The 16,116-nt window shown below is 38.1% G+C and overlaps 1 protein-coding gene across 2 annotated transcripts in view; it reads right to left on the bottom strand.

Moving 5' to 3' along the window:
- Positions 1-16,116, bottom strand: part of LOC138986330 (eukaryotic translation initiation factor 2 subunit 3, Y-linked-like) — a 48,716-nt gene that overhangs the window by 9,130 nt on the left and 23,470 nt on the right. The window contains exon 11 of one of the 2 annotated variants that reach the window (XM_070365495.1): positions 3,866-4,038. The exons of the other annotated variant lie outside the window; for it this stretch is intronic. Coding sequence (XP_070221596.1) covers positions 3,866-4,038 — 173 coding nt within the window. The remainder of the gene's footprint in view (positions 1-3,865; positions 4,039-16,116) is intronic. 2 annotated transcript variants of the gene reach the window in all.

Below are 16,116 nucleotides of genomic sequence, written 5' to 3'. Positions count from 1 at the left end.
CTCACCACTATTATTCAACACAGTTTTAGAAGTTTTAGCCACAGCCATCAGAAAAGAAAAAGAAATAAAAGGAATTCAGATTGGAAAAGAAGAAGTCAAACTCTATTTGCAGATGACATGATCCTCTATATAGAAAACCCTAAAGACACCACCAGAAAATTACTAGAGCTAATCAATGAATACAGTAAAGTTGCAGGATATAAAATTAACAGAGAAATCCCTTGCATTCCTACACACTAACAATGAGAAAACAGAAAAAGGAATTAAGGAAACAATTCAATTCACCATTGTGACAAAAATAATAAAATACTTTGGACTAAATCTACCTAAAGAAACAAAAGACCTATATATAAATATAAAACATTGATGAAAGAAATCAAAGAGGACACAAATAGATGGAGAAATATACCATGTTCATGGATAGAAGAACAAATACAGTGAAAATGAATATACTACCCAAATGCAATCTATACATTCAATGCAATCCCTATCAAGCTACCAATGGTATTTTTCACAGAGCTAGAACAAATAATTTCACAATTTGTATGGAAATACAAGAAACCTTGAAAAGCCAAAGCAATCTTGAAGAATAAGCATGGAACTGGAGGAATCAACTTGCCTGACTTCAGGTTATACTACAACAGCTACAGTCATCAAGCCAGTATGGTACTAGCACAAAGTCAGAAATATAGATCAATGGAACAAAATAGAAAGCCTAGAGATAAATCCACACACCTAAGGACACCTTAACTTTGACAAAAGGAGACAAAACTATACAATGGAGAAAAGACAATCACTTTAACAAGTGGTTCTGGGAAAACTGGTCAACCACTTGTAAAAGAATGAAACTAGAACACTTTTTAACACCATACACAAAAAATAAACTCAAAATGGACTAAAGATCTAAATGTAAGACCAGAAACTATAAAACTCCTAGAGGAAAACATAGGCAAAACACTCTCTGACATAAATCACGGCAGGATGCTCTATGACTCACCTCCCTGACTAAAAGCAAAAATAAACAAATGGGACCTAATTAAAATTAAAAGCTTTTGCACAACAAAAGAAACTATAAGCAAGATGAAAAGACAGTCTTCAGAATGGGAAAAAATAATAGCAAATGAAGCAACTGACAAAGAATTAACCTCAAAAATATACAAGCAGCTCATGCAGCTCAATAACAGAAAAATAAACGACCCAATAAAAAAAGGGCCAAAGAACTAAACAGACATTTCTCCAAAGAAGACATATAGATGGCTAACAAATGCATGAAAAGATACTCAACATCACTCATTATCAGAGAAATGAAAATCAAAACCACAATGTGGTACCATTTCATGCCAGTCAGAATGGCTGCTATCCAGAAGTCTACAAATGATAAATGCTGAAGAGGGTCAGAGAAAAGGGAATCCTCTTAAACTGTTGGTGGGAATGCAAACTAGTACAGCGACTATGGAGAACAGTGTGGAGATTCTTTTAGAAGTGGCATACGACCCAGCAAGCCCACTGCTGGGCATACACATTGAGGACACTAGAATTGAAAGAGACACGTGTACCCCAATGTTCACTGCAGCACTGTTTACAATAGCCAGGACATGGAAGCAACCTAGATGTCCATCAACAGATGAATGGATAAGAAAGCTGTGGTACCTATAACAATGGAATATTACTCAGCTATTAAAAAGAATGCATTTGAATCAGTCCTAATGATGTGGATGAAACTGGACCCTATTAGACGAGTGAAGTAAGTCAGAAAGAAAAACACCGATACAGTATACTAACACATATATATGGAATTTAGAAAGATGGTAACCATGACCCTATATGTGAGATAGCAAAAGAGACACAGATGTAAAGAACAGACTTTAGAACTCTGAGAAAGCGAGGGTGGGATGATTTGAGAGAATAGCATTGAAACATGTATATTACCGTATGTGAAATAGATCGCCAGTCCAGGTTCAATGCATGAGACAGGATACTCAGGGCTGGTGCACTGGGATGACCCAGAGGGATGGGATGGGGAGGCAGGTGGGAGGGAGGGTCAGGATGGGGAACACATGAATACACATGGCTGATTCATGTCAGTGTATGACAAAAACCACCACAATATTGTAAAGTAATTAGCCTCCAATTAAAATGATTAATTTACCAAAAAAAAAACCAAAACATGGTAAAAAAGATAAAGAGAATTGAAGCAATCAAAGTGAGTCATGATCATCAAAATGAAAAACATTAGGAGTTCCCAAGTGGTCCAGTAGTTGAGAGTTTACCTGGCAGTGCAGGAAAGACACATTCATCCCTATCCAAGAATTCGTACATGCTGCAGAGGAACTAAGCCTGTGCACTATAACCACTTAAGCTAGTGGTCTAGAGCCTTCGAGATACAACTACTTAGCCCAGATGTTGGAACTACTAAGCCCAAGCACCACAATGAAAAGTAGCCCCTGCTCACCACAACTAAAGGAACCTCCTGCACAACAAAAACCCAGTACAACAAAAAATAAATAAACTTTTTAAATGTATATTCAAAACCAAAAAACAGTAATGGATCGTAACCAACTGAGTAACCTACACACCTTTGAATCTACATTATAGTATCTAAATAAATAAAAAAAGAGAACTGGCAAATGATAAATGTGCAAAAGCAACACACAGTGAAGATCAATCCCAGAGAGAAAATCAAGCAAAAATAATCAGGTGGGAAAGGGGTAGGCAATTTAATGAGAAGCAGGCTAACTGCAATCCCATCAAGGGTTCTCCCAATAGACAATCAAAAAAAAAACACCTTACAACAGAAAAATTAGATGGCTTATAGGAACAAAATTAACCTCTCTAACCAAGTATAGCCACATATTCTGTGGGGCCTTTATGATAAGGACATAACACAAACTATAAACCAATATGGACTATGATATAATGTAAATGTAATATGATAAAGTATCAAACTGAAATTGAGAAAGATTATATAAACTAACTGATTTGTATGTACTATTGAAATTTTAATTCATGTTAAGACAAGAAAAAGTTCCATATTAAAGAGAGTACAGGAGGGGATTCACTGGCAGTCCACTGATTAACACTCTGTGCTTCCACTTCAGGAGAAGGTCCAGGTTTAATTGATCCCTAGTTGGGGAGGTTCCACATGCCATGAAGTACACAAGGTGAGAAGAAAAAAATGAAGGAAAGAAGGAACCCAAATGTGCACACTTATGGAAATGAAAATGGAAAGGAAATACATGATACTGGGCTGAAGAAAGGAAAATCAGTAAAGGACAATGTTAAGACAGATAACAAAATTGAAAATAAAACTGTAGGTTTTATATTCTGCCAATGTTAAAATCGTTGAACTAGTTGAATAAGAGAATATGCTTATTCTTACTAAGAATTCCAGACTATACTACCTACTAAGTTATTTTGAAAAAAAATAAGGTATATATAAATATGTATATATATATATACACACACATATACATATGTATATATGTATAGATACATGCACATGTAGTAATATGAATGAGTAATATGATATACAATATGAATAATAAGAAAATGAATGATGTATCTATTTAAAAAGTCAAAGAAAACAGAACAATTAATTCTGAATTGTTTGATTTTATACAAACTATGTTTGAGACTAAATGAAAGCCAGTTTCAGTAAATGGGGTAAAAACTGAAATGTAGCTTTACACAGCAGGTAGAAAGGATAGATTTTAGTGATTCATATACACTGCTGAGTTAAGCCTTGAGAAGCACTGAATTCAAGGAAAAGAGTTTGAACCTGTACATGCATACACCATTAAGAACAAATATACCACAACAAAATGTGTATTGTTTTGAAATGAAAAGTGAAAGTTGACAAACGTACCGCCAATGTTTCTCAACTCTTCGGCTAAGGGCTATTTTTTCTCCCACTTCTGTGCACACAGGATTAGTGAGAACTATTTTACCCAAATCAGCTTTGACGGCACTAACTCTTCCTCCTGTTGAAAGGGATCCTATGTTCACCATGAGCACTTCATTCTTGGACAACTTTTGTACCTTGGTGGAGGGGGGAAAAAAATCTTTAAATAAAGGAAGTACTTTACAAAATAAAGTAAGAATTTACTAAATAACTGCTGGATATAAGCTATGAAGGAAAAAAATTCTGCACTATATATACATCCTACAAGTGTCAAAAAAAAGTTTATTATTTAGCACTTACTGAATACAAACAGGGTCTAAGTTACTCAGTAAAGCATACATCAATGAAACAAATCCTGAAGAGATTTAAGACAAAAGGTATCTACCACATTCTTAAAAAACATACCAAGGTAAGAATAACGTAACACATAGTTTAGCAGGTTCTGAAGGCCTAATTCCATTCATATATAACTAGGCACTTAAACTTCCTGGTCTCTGTAAAACTGAGTAATACCTACTACCATAATTATTAGCAATTATACTGCTACACCGGAGAAGGTGATGGCACCCCACTCCAGTACTCTTGCCTGGAAAATCCCATGGACGGAGGAGCCTGGTAGGCTGCAGTCCATGGGGTAGCTAAGAGTCAGGTACGACTGAGCAACTTCACTTTCACTTTTCACTTTCATGCATTGGAGAAGGAAATGGCAGCCCACTGCAGTGTTCTTGCCTGGAGAATCCCAGGGACGGGGGAGCCTGGTGGGCTGCCGTCTATGGGGTCACACAGAGTCGGACACGACTGAATCGACTTAGCAGCAGCAGCAGCAGCATACTGCTAAACAGGCTTTCCGGGTAACTTAAACAGTAAAGAATCTGCCTGCAATGTGGGAAACCTGGGTTTGATCCCTGGATCAGGAAGATACCCTGAAGAAGGGTATGGCAACCCACTCCAGCATTCTTGTCTAGAAAATTCCAAGACCAGACAAGCCTGTAGGGCTATGGTCCATAGGGTTGCAAACAGTCAGACACGACTGAGTGACTAACACTTTCACCCTGCTAAACAATCTCTTCCAACAATACAAGAGAAGACTCTAGATGTGAACGTTACCAGATGGTCAATACCAAAACCAGACTGATCACATTCTTTGCAGTCAAAGACAGAAAAGTTCTATAAAATCAACAAAAAGAAGACCTGCAGCTGATTGTGGCTCAGATCATGAATACTTTTTGACAAAATGAGATTTAAATTGAAGAAAGTAGGGAAAACCACTAGGCCGTTCACGTATGACCTACACCAATTTCCTTAAGATTATATAGTGGAAGTGACAAACAGATTCAAGGGATTAGATTGGACAAATTGCCTGAAGAACTATAGACAAAGGTTTGTAACACTGTATAGGAGGTGGTGACTAAAATTATTCCCAAGAAAAAGAAATGCAAGAAGGTAAAGTGGCTGTCTGAAGCCTTACAAATAGCTGAGAAAAGAAGTGAAAGTCAAATGAGAAACTGAATAGACATATCCATCTGAACACACAGCTTCAGAGAACAGCAAGGAGAGATAAGAAAACCTTAAATGAACAATGCAAAAACTAGAGGAAACCAAAAGACAGGAAAGACTAGAGACCTCTTCAAGAAAATTGAGAGCAAGGAAAAATTCATGCAAGGATGGGTACAATAATGGACAGAAATGGCAAGAACCTAACAGTAGCAGAAGAGAATAAGAATATATGACAAGAATACACAGAAGAGGCAGAGAGGTCCCATGATGGTGGGAGGAATAGGATAGGGAGACCACTTTCTCCCCCAGAGATCCATCAAAAGATCAAATGAACGTAGAGCAACTTCCACAAACCAACTTCTGAGTGCTAGTGGAGAACACCAGATACCAGAAATGAAAGGTAATCTTTTCAAAAGAAGGTAGGACAAAAGATAACAGATGAAAAGAGAGACAAGGGATTAAGGGACAGAGACCTCACCTGGGGAGGGAGTCATATAGGAGTTTCCACACAATAGGAAACCCTATCACAGAGGGGGTCAGTGAAGAGCTCTGGAATCTCCAAGGGCAATATAACAGGAAAAAAAAAAAAAAGCACAGAATTTTCGCACCAAGCTGCATTACAAGCAGAAAAGCAAAAAGCTCAAACACTCACTTCTGCCAAAATACAGGAGGGGCTGGGCAAGGCATGGGCTGCATCACTGGTCTTTAGGATAAGTACCAGGCTCAAGTGCTCAGAGGACAATTTGAGGGGCCTAACGCGACACAGTTCTCCCCGGGAACTCCAGAGAAACAAAGAAAAAAAAGACCTTTCCAGAGGGGACTCTACATCTCACCGTGACCCCTGGCACAATCACAGAACAAAGGATTGCACCCTAGGGAATACCAAGAAGAGTAAGCCTCCTGCGAATGGCCCTCCCTCTCTGGAGGCTGACAGGCAGGTACACCACAGCCAGAGGCAGAAGGCAAGAATACCAAGAAGAGTAAGCCTCCTGCCAATGGCCCTCCCTCTCTGGAGGCTGACAGGCAGGTACACCACAGCCAGAGGCAGAAGGCAAGGGGCCTCTGCAATCTCAACCCCAGATACTTCTCCCACCAAGCTATGACCAGGCTGCCAGTCACTAACCATATCTTCCTGGGACCCTGGATGCTTCATATCTGCCGTGAGTATTACAACCTAAGACCAGTTACTCTAAAGAGATACAACGCACACCTGAGACTAAGCCCTTGCAGCACACCCAGAGAACCAAGATGCTGGGACCAGGGAGATGCGTGAGACACACTGCCCACCTGGGTCTGTGTGCTCATGGAACATCCAGGAGTACGTGCCTGAGAGGCTTGGACCTGGGAAGTGCACGAAACCAAGGGCCTTCCCGGGACAGGGTCCTTGCAGAGGACCCGGGAGACTAATATGGACCTGGAAAGTACACACCAGTTTGGGCTGCAGCAACCTCTATGTGGTCCATTCACTGTGAGCACTCCCCACACATTCCATCAGTGTTTGCCTGCAGTGTGTGTGTTGCTTTCCACAACACAATTGAGCAAGTGAGCTTGAATAAATGGTCACCTTTGCCCCTTCAAGTCAGGGCAGAGATTAGACACTGAAGAAACTTACAAACACAGGAGGCCAAAATAAGCAAAGAAGGGGGAACCACCTGGAAGCGGCAGATACAATAGATTAAAATCCAGCGGATAATCTGAGACTGTGCATCTAAGGGTCAAGAACAGACTTTGAGAACAAGTACAAGCCAGAATAACAGATTATTTGACACTTAACTGATCCCACATAGCCCACAAAAGCTCCAGAGAAATTCCTGTATACATTTCACTACCATTTTTAATTTAAAAAAAGAAAATGTTCTTTATTATCTCCTTAACTTTCATATTTGTAGTCTATTACCTTTCTTTAAAAAAAGCCCCTTTTTAAACAAACTCCATACAAATATTTTTATTTTTATGACAGAATGTTATATATTTTTTATATTGTACTTTATTGTACTATACTGAGAGTCTAATTTCTATCCTAGTTTTTTAATCTTTGCTTTTTGATATTTGTTATTAATTTTGAGCCTTTAAGAGTCTATTTTGTAGTACCCATTTTCATTTAGGCATTCAACTGCTGTCTTGATTGCTCTCAGTTCAGTTAAGTCCAACTCTTTGTGACCCCATGAATAGCAGCACGTCAGGCCTCCCTGTCCATCACCAACTCCGGGAGTTCACTGAGACTCAGGTCCATCGAGTCAGTGATGCCATACAGCCATCTCATCCTCTGTCATCCCCTTCTCCTCCTGCCCCCAATCCCTCCCAGCATCAGAGTCTTTTCCAATAAGTCAACTCTTCGCATGAGGTGGCCAAAGTACTGGAGTTTCAGCTTTACCATCATTCCTTCCAAAGAAATCCCAAGGCTGATCTCCTTCAGAATGGACTGGTTGGATCTCCTTACTATCCAAGGGACTCTCAAGAGTCTGCTCCAACACCACAGTTCAAAAGCATCAATTCATCGGCGCTCAGCTTTCTTCACAGTCCAACTCTCACATCCATACATGACCACTGGAAAAGCCATAGCCTTGACTAGACGAACCTTTGTTGACAAAGTAATGTCTCTGCTTTTCAATATGCTATCTAGGTTGGGCATAACTTTCCTTCCAAGGAATAAGTGTCTTTTAATTTCATGGATGCAATCACCATCTGCAGTGATTTTGGAGCCCAAAAAAATAAAGTCTGACACTGTTTCCACTGTTTCCCCATCTATTTCCCATGAAGTGATGGGACCAGATGCCATGACCTTCGTTTTCTGAATGTTGAGCTTTAAGCCAACTTTTTCACTCTCCACTTTCACTTTCATCAAGAGGCTTTTGAGTTCCTCTTCACTTTCTGCCATAAGGGTGGTGTCATCTGCATATCTGACGTTATTGATATTTCTCCCAGCAATCTTGATTCCAGCTTGTGTTTCTTCCAGTCCAGCGTTTCTCATGATGTACTCTGCATATAAGTTAAATAAGCAGGGTGACAATATACAGCCTTGACGAACTCCTTTTCCTATTTGGAACCAGTCTGTTGTTCCACGTCCAGTTCTAACTGTTGCTTCCTGACCTGCATACAGATTTCTCAACAGGCAGATCAGGTGGTCTGGTATTCCCATCTCTTTCAGAATTTTCCACAGTTTATTGTGATCCACACAGTCAAAGGCTTTGGCATAGTCAATAAAGCAGACATAGATGTTTTTCTGGAACTCTCTTGCTTTTTCCATAATCCAGCAGTGTTGGCAATTTGATCTCTGGTTCCTCTGCCTTTTCTAAAACCAGCTTGAACATCAGGAAGTTCACAGTTCACATACTGCTGAAGCCTGGCTTGGAGAATTTGGAGCATTACTTTACTAGCGTGTGAGATGAGAGCAATTGTACGGTAGTTTGAGCATTCTTTGGCATTGCCTTTCTTTGGGACTGGAATGAAAACTAACCTTTTCCAGTCCTGTGGCCACTGCTGAGTTTTCCAAATTTGCTGGCATATTGAGTGTAGCACTTTCACAGCATCATCTTTCAGGATTTCAAAGAGCTCAACTGGAATTCCATCACCTCCACTAGCTTTGTTCATAGTGATGCTTTCTAAGGCCCACTTGACTTTGCATTTCAGGATGCCTGGCTCTAGGTCAGTGATCATACCATCGTGATTATCTGGGCCGTGAAGATCTTTTTTATACAGTTCTTCTGTGTATTCTTACCATCTCTTCTTAATATCTTCTGCTTCTGTTAGGTCCATACCATTTCTGTCCTTTATCGAGCCCATCTTTGCATGAAATGCTTCCTTGGTATCTCTAATTTTCTTGAAGAGATCTCTAGTCTTTCCCATCGTTGTTTCCCTCTATTTCTTTGCATTGATTGCTGAAGACGGCTTTCTTATCTCTTCTTGCTATTCTTTGGAACTCTGCATTCAGATGTTTATATCTTTCCTTTTTTCCTTTCCTTTTTGCTTCTCTTCTTTTCACAGCTATTTGTAAGGCCTCCCCAGACAGACATTTTGCTTTTTTGCATTTCTTTTCCATGGGGATGGTCTTGATCCCTGTCTCCTATACAATGTCACGAACCTCAGTCCATAGTTCATCAGGCATTCTATCTATCAGATCTAGGCCCTTAAATCTATTTCTCACTTCCACTGTATAATCATAAGGGATTTGATTTAGGTTATACCTGAATGGTCTAGTGGTTTTACCTACTTTCTTCAATTTAAGTCTGAATTTGGCAATAAGGAGTTCATGATCTGAGCCACCCCCTCTAACTCTCCCTTTTCTAGACCTGGTCATTTCTATCTCCCTGTTTCCTCTTCTCTATGTAATTCTGTGAACTTCTCTGCATATTCCTGGCTGTGAAGAGTTGTTTCAATATTAACCTTGGGGTTTTGTCTTTAGTGCTGTGAGGACAGAGAAGCTTTAATGCTACTGTAGGAGGAGGACTCAAACACAAAGATGGAGGCTCAACACCAGAACTTTAGACCATTATAGAACTTCTGACCCCAAGGAACATTAATAGACAAGAGCTTACCCAAAACTCTCTATGCCTACACTAAAAACAAGCTTCACCGAAGAGCCATCAAGTTCCAATGCAAGTTCCAATATAGCAAGTTCCAATACAAGATATCTCACACATCACATCAAATCCACAGATACACCAAAACTCACTACTGGACACTTCCTTGCCCTACAGAGAGACATTGTCCAGCTCCATTCAACAGAACACAAAACAAGTTCCCCCAAGCAGGAAACCTTCACAAGTAAAGGTCCAACCCCACACACAGGATCCAACCACACCCACAATAAGAGGAATTACAACCCTGCAGCCTACAGAAATGAGACCCCAAACACAGCAAACTAAACAAAATGAGAAGGCAGAGAAATATCCATTAGGTGAAGGAACATGATAAAAATTAACCAAACCAAACAAAAGAGGAGAAAAGGAGTTTACCTGAAAAAGAATTCAGAGTAATAATAGTAAAGGTACTCCAAAATCTTGAAAACAAAATTGAGTTACAGACAAACTATAGACTCCTATTAAGAAGATAAAAGAAAAATATGAATATAGTATACTAACACATATATATGGAATTTAGAAAGATGGTAACAATAACCCTGTGTACGAGACAGCAAAAGAGACACTGATGTATAGAACAGTCTTATGGACTCTGTTGCAGAGGGAGAGGGTGGGAAGATTTGGGAGAATGACATTGAAACATGTATAATATCATGTATGAAATGAGTTGCCAGTCCAGGTTCCTTGCACGATACTGGATGCTTGGGGCTAGTGCACTGGGACGACCCAGAGGGATGGTATGGGGAGGAAGGAGGGAGGAGGGTTCAGGATGGGGAACACATGTATACCTGTGGTGGATTCATTTTGATATTTGGCAAAACTAATACAATTTGTAAAGTTTAAAAATAAAATAAAATTTAAAAAAAAGAAATGTTTAACAAGGACCTAGAAGAAATAAAGAAGAGTCAATCAGTAATGAACAATGTAAAACTGATTAAAACACTCTGGAGGGACTCAAAAGAAACCAAAAGAACTCTGAAGCAAAAGAAAGGATAGATAAGTGAGCTAGAAGATACAATGGTGGAAATAAATGAAGCAGAGCAGAAAAAAGAATAAAAAGAAATGAGGACAACCTCAAAGACCTCTGAGACAATATTAAACGCCCCAACATTCGAATCACAGGGTCCTAGGAGAAGACAAAAGGAAAGGGCATGAGAAAGTATTTGAAAAGATTATAGTCAGAAAACTTCCCTAAAATTGGGAAGGAAACAAAAACCAAGTACAAAGAGCCCAGAGAGTCCCATACAAGATAAACCCCAGGCAAAACATACCAAGACTCATATTAATCAAACTAACAACAATTAAACATAAAGAGCAAATATTAAAAGCAGCAAGAGAAAAGCAACAAATAACATACTAGTGGATTCCCGTAAGGATAACATCTGATCTTTCAACAGAAACTCTGCAAGTTAGAGGGAATGACACTACATACTTAAAGAGATGAAAGGGAAAAACCAGAACCAAAATCACTCTACCCAGCAAGGATCTTTTTCAGATTCAAAGGGGAAATCAGAAACTTTACAGATAAGCAAAAGCTGAGAGAATTCAGCACCACCAAACTAATTCTTCAACAAATGCTAAAGGATCTTGTCTAGACAAGATTGTTAAATGTTTCTAAAAAAGAACCCCAAATAATAAAGTAAATGCTAATGGGAACATATTTATCAATAATTACTTTGAATGTAAATGGATAAAATGCTCCAATCAAAAGACAAAGACTGGCCAAATGGATAGAAAAACAAAACCCCTATATATGCTGTCTCCAAGAGACCAATCTCAAACCCAGGTATACATACAGCCAAAAGTGAGAGGGTGGAAAGAGACAGTTCATGAAATGGAGTGAAAAAAAAAAAAGCAAGAAAGGCAACACTCAGAGCTTCAAATAAAGGCCTTTATAAGACACAAAGGAGAATACTACATAATGATCAAGAGATCAATCAGAAAAAGATCAAAATAATTATATATATATCCAACATAAAGAGTACCTCAATACAGAAGGCAAATACTATCAACTATTAAAGGGGAAACTGACAGTAACACAATAATAGTGGGGGACTATAATACCATACTCACACCAAGGGACAGAATATCTGACATAAAAATCAACAAGAAACAAATTTTAAATAATACATTGGACCCATTAGACATAATATCTACCAAGGATTTCATCCAAAAACAATGTATTTCACATTCTTCTCCAGTGCCCACGGATCATTCTCCAGGAGATCACATTCTGGGCCATAAAACAAGGCTTGGTAAATCTTTAAAAACTGCAATCATTTCAATCATCTTTTCAGATCACAATGCTTAAGATTAGATATCAATCACAGGGAGGAAAAAATCTGTAAAACACAAACAAATAGAGACTAAACAACACACTTCTAAATTACCAACAGATCACGGAAGAAATCAGAAATGAAATCAAAATATGCACAGAAACAAATGATGAAAACACAAAAACAAAAAAATATGGGATTCAGGAAAACCTCTGAAGAGGGAAATTCAGAGCAGCACAAGCCTACTTCAAGAAACAAAAGAAACATCAAAGAAACAATGTAACTTTACATGTAAAGCAACTAGAAAAACTGGAAGGAAAAAAAAAAAAAAAACAACACCAAAGTTAGTAGAAGGAAAGAAAAACATAAATACCGGAGAAGAAATAAATGATAAAAGAAATGAAAGAGACTACAGCAAAGATCAGTAAACTAAAAGCTGGTTCTTTGAGAACATAAAATAGACAAACCGTTCATCAGATTTATCAGGAAAAAAGAGCAGATTCAAATCCATAAAATTAAAAAGAAAAAAAATCCAGAAATTAAAATGAACAACAGAGAAAAACAAACTATCATCAGAGACTACTATGAGCAACTATATGCCAACAAAATGTACAACTTGGAGGAAATGGACAAATACTTAGAAAGTTTAACCTTTCAAAACTGAAAAAGAAATAGAATATATCAACACGATAATCACAAGCATGGAAATTAAAACTGTAATCAAAATCTTCCAATATTCAAAAGCCCAGGACAAGATGAAGACATCACAATGGCTATCACAAATTAAGAGAGTTAACACCTATCCTACTGAAACTCTTCCTGAAAACTTCAAAGGAAGAAAAACACACAAACTCATTCAATGAGGCCACCCTTACCCTGACACCAATACCAGACAAAGACGCCACAAAAAAAGATGACTACAGGACAATGTAACTGATAAAGATAGATGCAAAAATCCTCATTAAAATTCTATCAAACAAAATCCACAAACATATTAGAAAGATCAGACATCACGTCAACTGGGTGTGCTTCCAGTGATGCCAAGGATTCTTCAATATTTGCAAATCAATCAATGCAATAACATATTAACAAAATGAAAGATACAACTATATGATTATTTTAATAGATGCAAAGGTACCCTGTGACAAAATTCCACACCTTTTTATGATGAAAACTCTCCAGAAAGTAGGCATAGAAGGAACATATCTCAACATAATAAAAGCTATATATGACAAACCCACAGCAAACACTAACGTCAATGGTGCAACACTGAAAGCATTTACTCTAAAATCAGGAACTAGACAAGGGTGCCCACTCTCATCAATTCTATTCAACAGTTTTGGAAATTCTAGTCATAGCAATCAGAGAAGAAAAAGAAATAATAGAAATCACAGGAATCCAGATTGGAAAAGAAGCTGAACTCTCATTATTTGCAGATGATATGATCCTCTACATAGAAAACCCTAAAGATGTCACCAGAAAACTACTAGAGCTTATCAATGAATATAGTAAAGTAGCTGCTAAGTCGCTTCAGTCATGTCCAACTCTGTGGAACCCCATGGTTGGCAGCTCACCAGGCTCCCCTGTCCCTGGAATTCTCCAGGCAAGAACACTGGAGTGGATTGCCATTTCCTTCTCCAATGCATGAAATTGAAAAGTGAAAGTGAAGTCGCTCAGTCTGTGACCCCATGGACTGCAGCCTACCAGGCTCCTCCATCCATGCGATTTTCCAGGCAAGAGTACAAGAGTTGGTTGCCATTGTCTTCTCTGAGTAAAGTAGCAGGATATAAAATTGACATACAGAAATTACCTTCCATTCTTATATGCTAACAGTGAAAAATCAGAAAGAGAAATTAAGCAAACAATGCCATTCAACACTGCAACAAAAGGAATAAAATGCTTAGGAATAAATTTACCTAAAGAACCTTAAGACCTATATAGAGGAGACTATAAAACACAGATGAAAGAAATCAAAGATAACACAAATAGATGGAGAAAGACAACATGTTGGATTGCAAGAATCAATACAGTGAAAATGAGTATACTACTCAAGCATTTTACTTCTTTTGTTACAATGTTGAATTGGGTTGTTTCCTTAATTTCTCTTTCTGATTTTTCATTGCTAGCATATTCACTGCAATCTCTATCAAACTACCAATGGTATTTTTCAGAGAACTAGACCAAATAATTTCACAATTTATGGGAACATGAAAAGACTCCAAAGAGCCAAAGCAATTGAGAAAGATGAAACTGGAGGAATCAACCTTCCTAACTACAGACTACACTACAAAGCTCCAATCATCACCACAGTCTGACACAAAGACAAAATTATAGATCAACAGAATAAAACAGAATATCCAGAAATAAGTCTATGTACCTATGGACACTGTATCTTTGACAAATGAGGCAAAAATATACATTGCAGAAAAGACAGTCTCTTCAACAAGTGGTGCTGGGCAAACTGTCAACTACATGTAAAAGAATGAAATTAGAACATTTTCTAACACCATACATAAAAATAAACTCAAAGTGGATTAAATACCTAAATACAAGATGAGAAACTTTATTTATTTTTTTTTTACTTTACAATATGGTATTGGTTTTGCCATACAGATCAGACACTTTAAAACTTCGAGGGGAAAAATCAAGACAGAACACTCTTCAACATAAATCACCACATGCTTTCTATGACCCAACTCCCAGAGTAATGGACAGAAAAACAAAAATACACAAATGGCACCTAATTAAAGGTTTTGCACAATGAAAGAAACTATAAGCAAGGTGTAAAGACAGCCTTCTGAATGGGAGAAAATAACAAGCTGAGAAAGAATTATTATCCAAAATATACCAGCAGCTTATGCAGCTCAATACCAGAAATACAAACAACCCAATAAAAAAATGGGCAAAAGACCTATATAGACACTTCTCCAAAGAAGATACACAGATGACTAATAAAACTCTTTAAAAGATAGTCAACTTCACTTATTATTAGAGAATTGCAAATCAAAACTACAATGAGGTATTATGTCACACTAGTCAGAATAGCCGTCATCAAAAAGTCTACAAATAGTAAATGCTAGAGAGGGTGTGGAGAAAAGGGAACCCTCTTATTCTGTTTATGCAAACGCAAACTGGTATAGCCACTTTGGATAGCAGTGTGGAGATTCTTGAAAATCTGGGAACAGAACTGCCATATGATCCAGCAATTCCACTCCTGGTTACATTCCAAGAAAAGCAGAACTGAAAAAGACACATGTACCCCAACATTCACTGCAGCACTGTTTACAATAGCTAGGACATGGAATCAACCAAGCTGTCCGTAAGCAGATGAATGGATAAGGAGGTTGTACATATACACAAAGGAATATTACCCAGTTATATAAAGGTACACATTTAAGTCCGTTTTAATGAGATGGATGAACCTGGAGGCTATTATTCAGAGTGAAGTTAAGTCAGAAAGAAAAAGTCATATACTGTATATTAACACAAATACATGGAATTTACAGAGATAGTACTGACCATGTTATATGCAGGGTGCCAAAGGAACACAGGTGTAAACCACACTTTGGGACTCGATGGCAAAAGGCGAGAATGGGATTTGAGAATAGCACTGAAGCGTGTGTATTATTATACGTAAAACAGATGACCAGTGCAAATTCGAGGCATGAAGCAGTGCACACAAAGCTGATGCTCTGGGACAACCCTGAAGGACACCCTGGGGAGGGAGGAGGGAGAGCAGTTCAGGATGGCAAGAATATATATACCTCTGACTGATTGACACTGATGTAGGGCAAAAACCATCACACACACACACACACACAAAAGAACACAGGGACAAAGTATACAATAAAAGTTAATGACC

Source organism: Bos mutus, chromosome X (assembly GCF_027580195.1).
Source record: "Bos mutus isolate GX-2022 chromosome X, NWIPB_WYAK_1.1, whole genome shotgun sequence".
Taxonomy (NCBI): domain Eukaryota; kingdom Metazoa; phylum Chordata; class Mammalia; order Artiodactyla; family Bovidae; genus Bos; species Bos mutus.
Note: the sequence above shows the minus strand (reverse complement) of the source record. Positions and strands in the feature narration are given on the sequence as shown.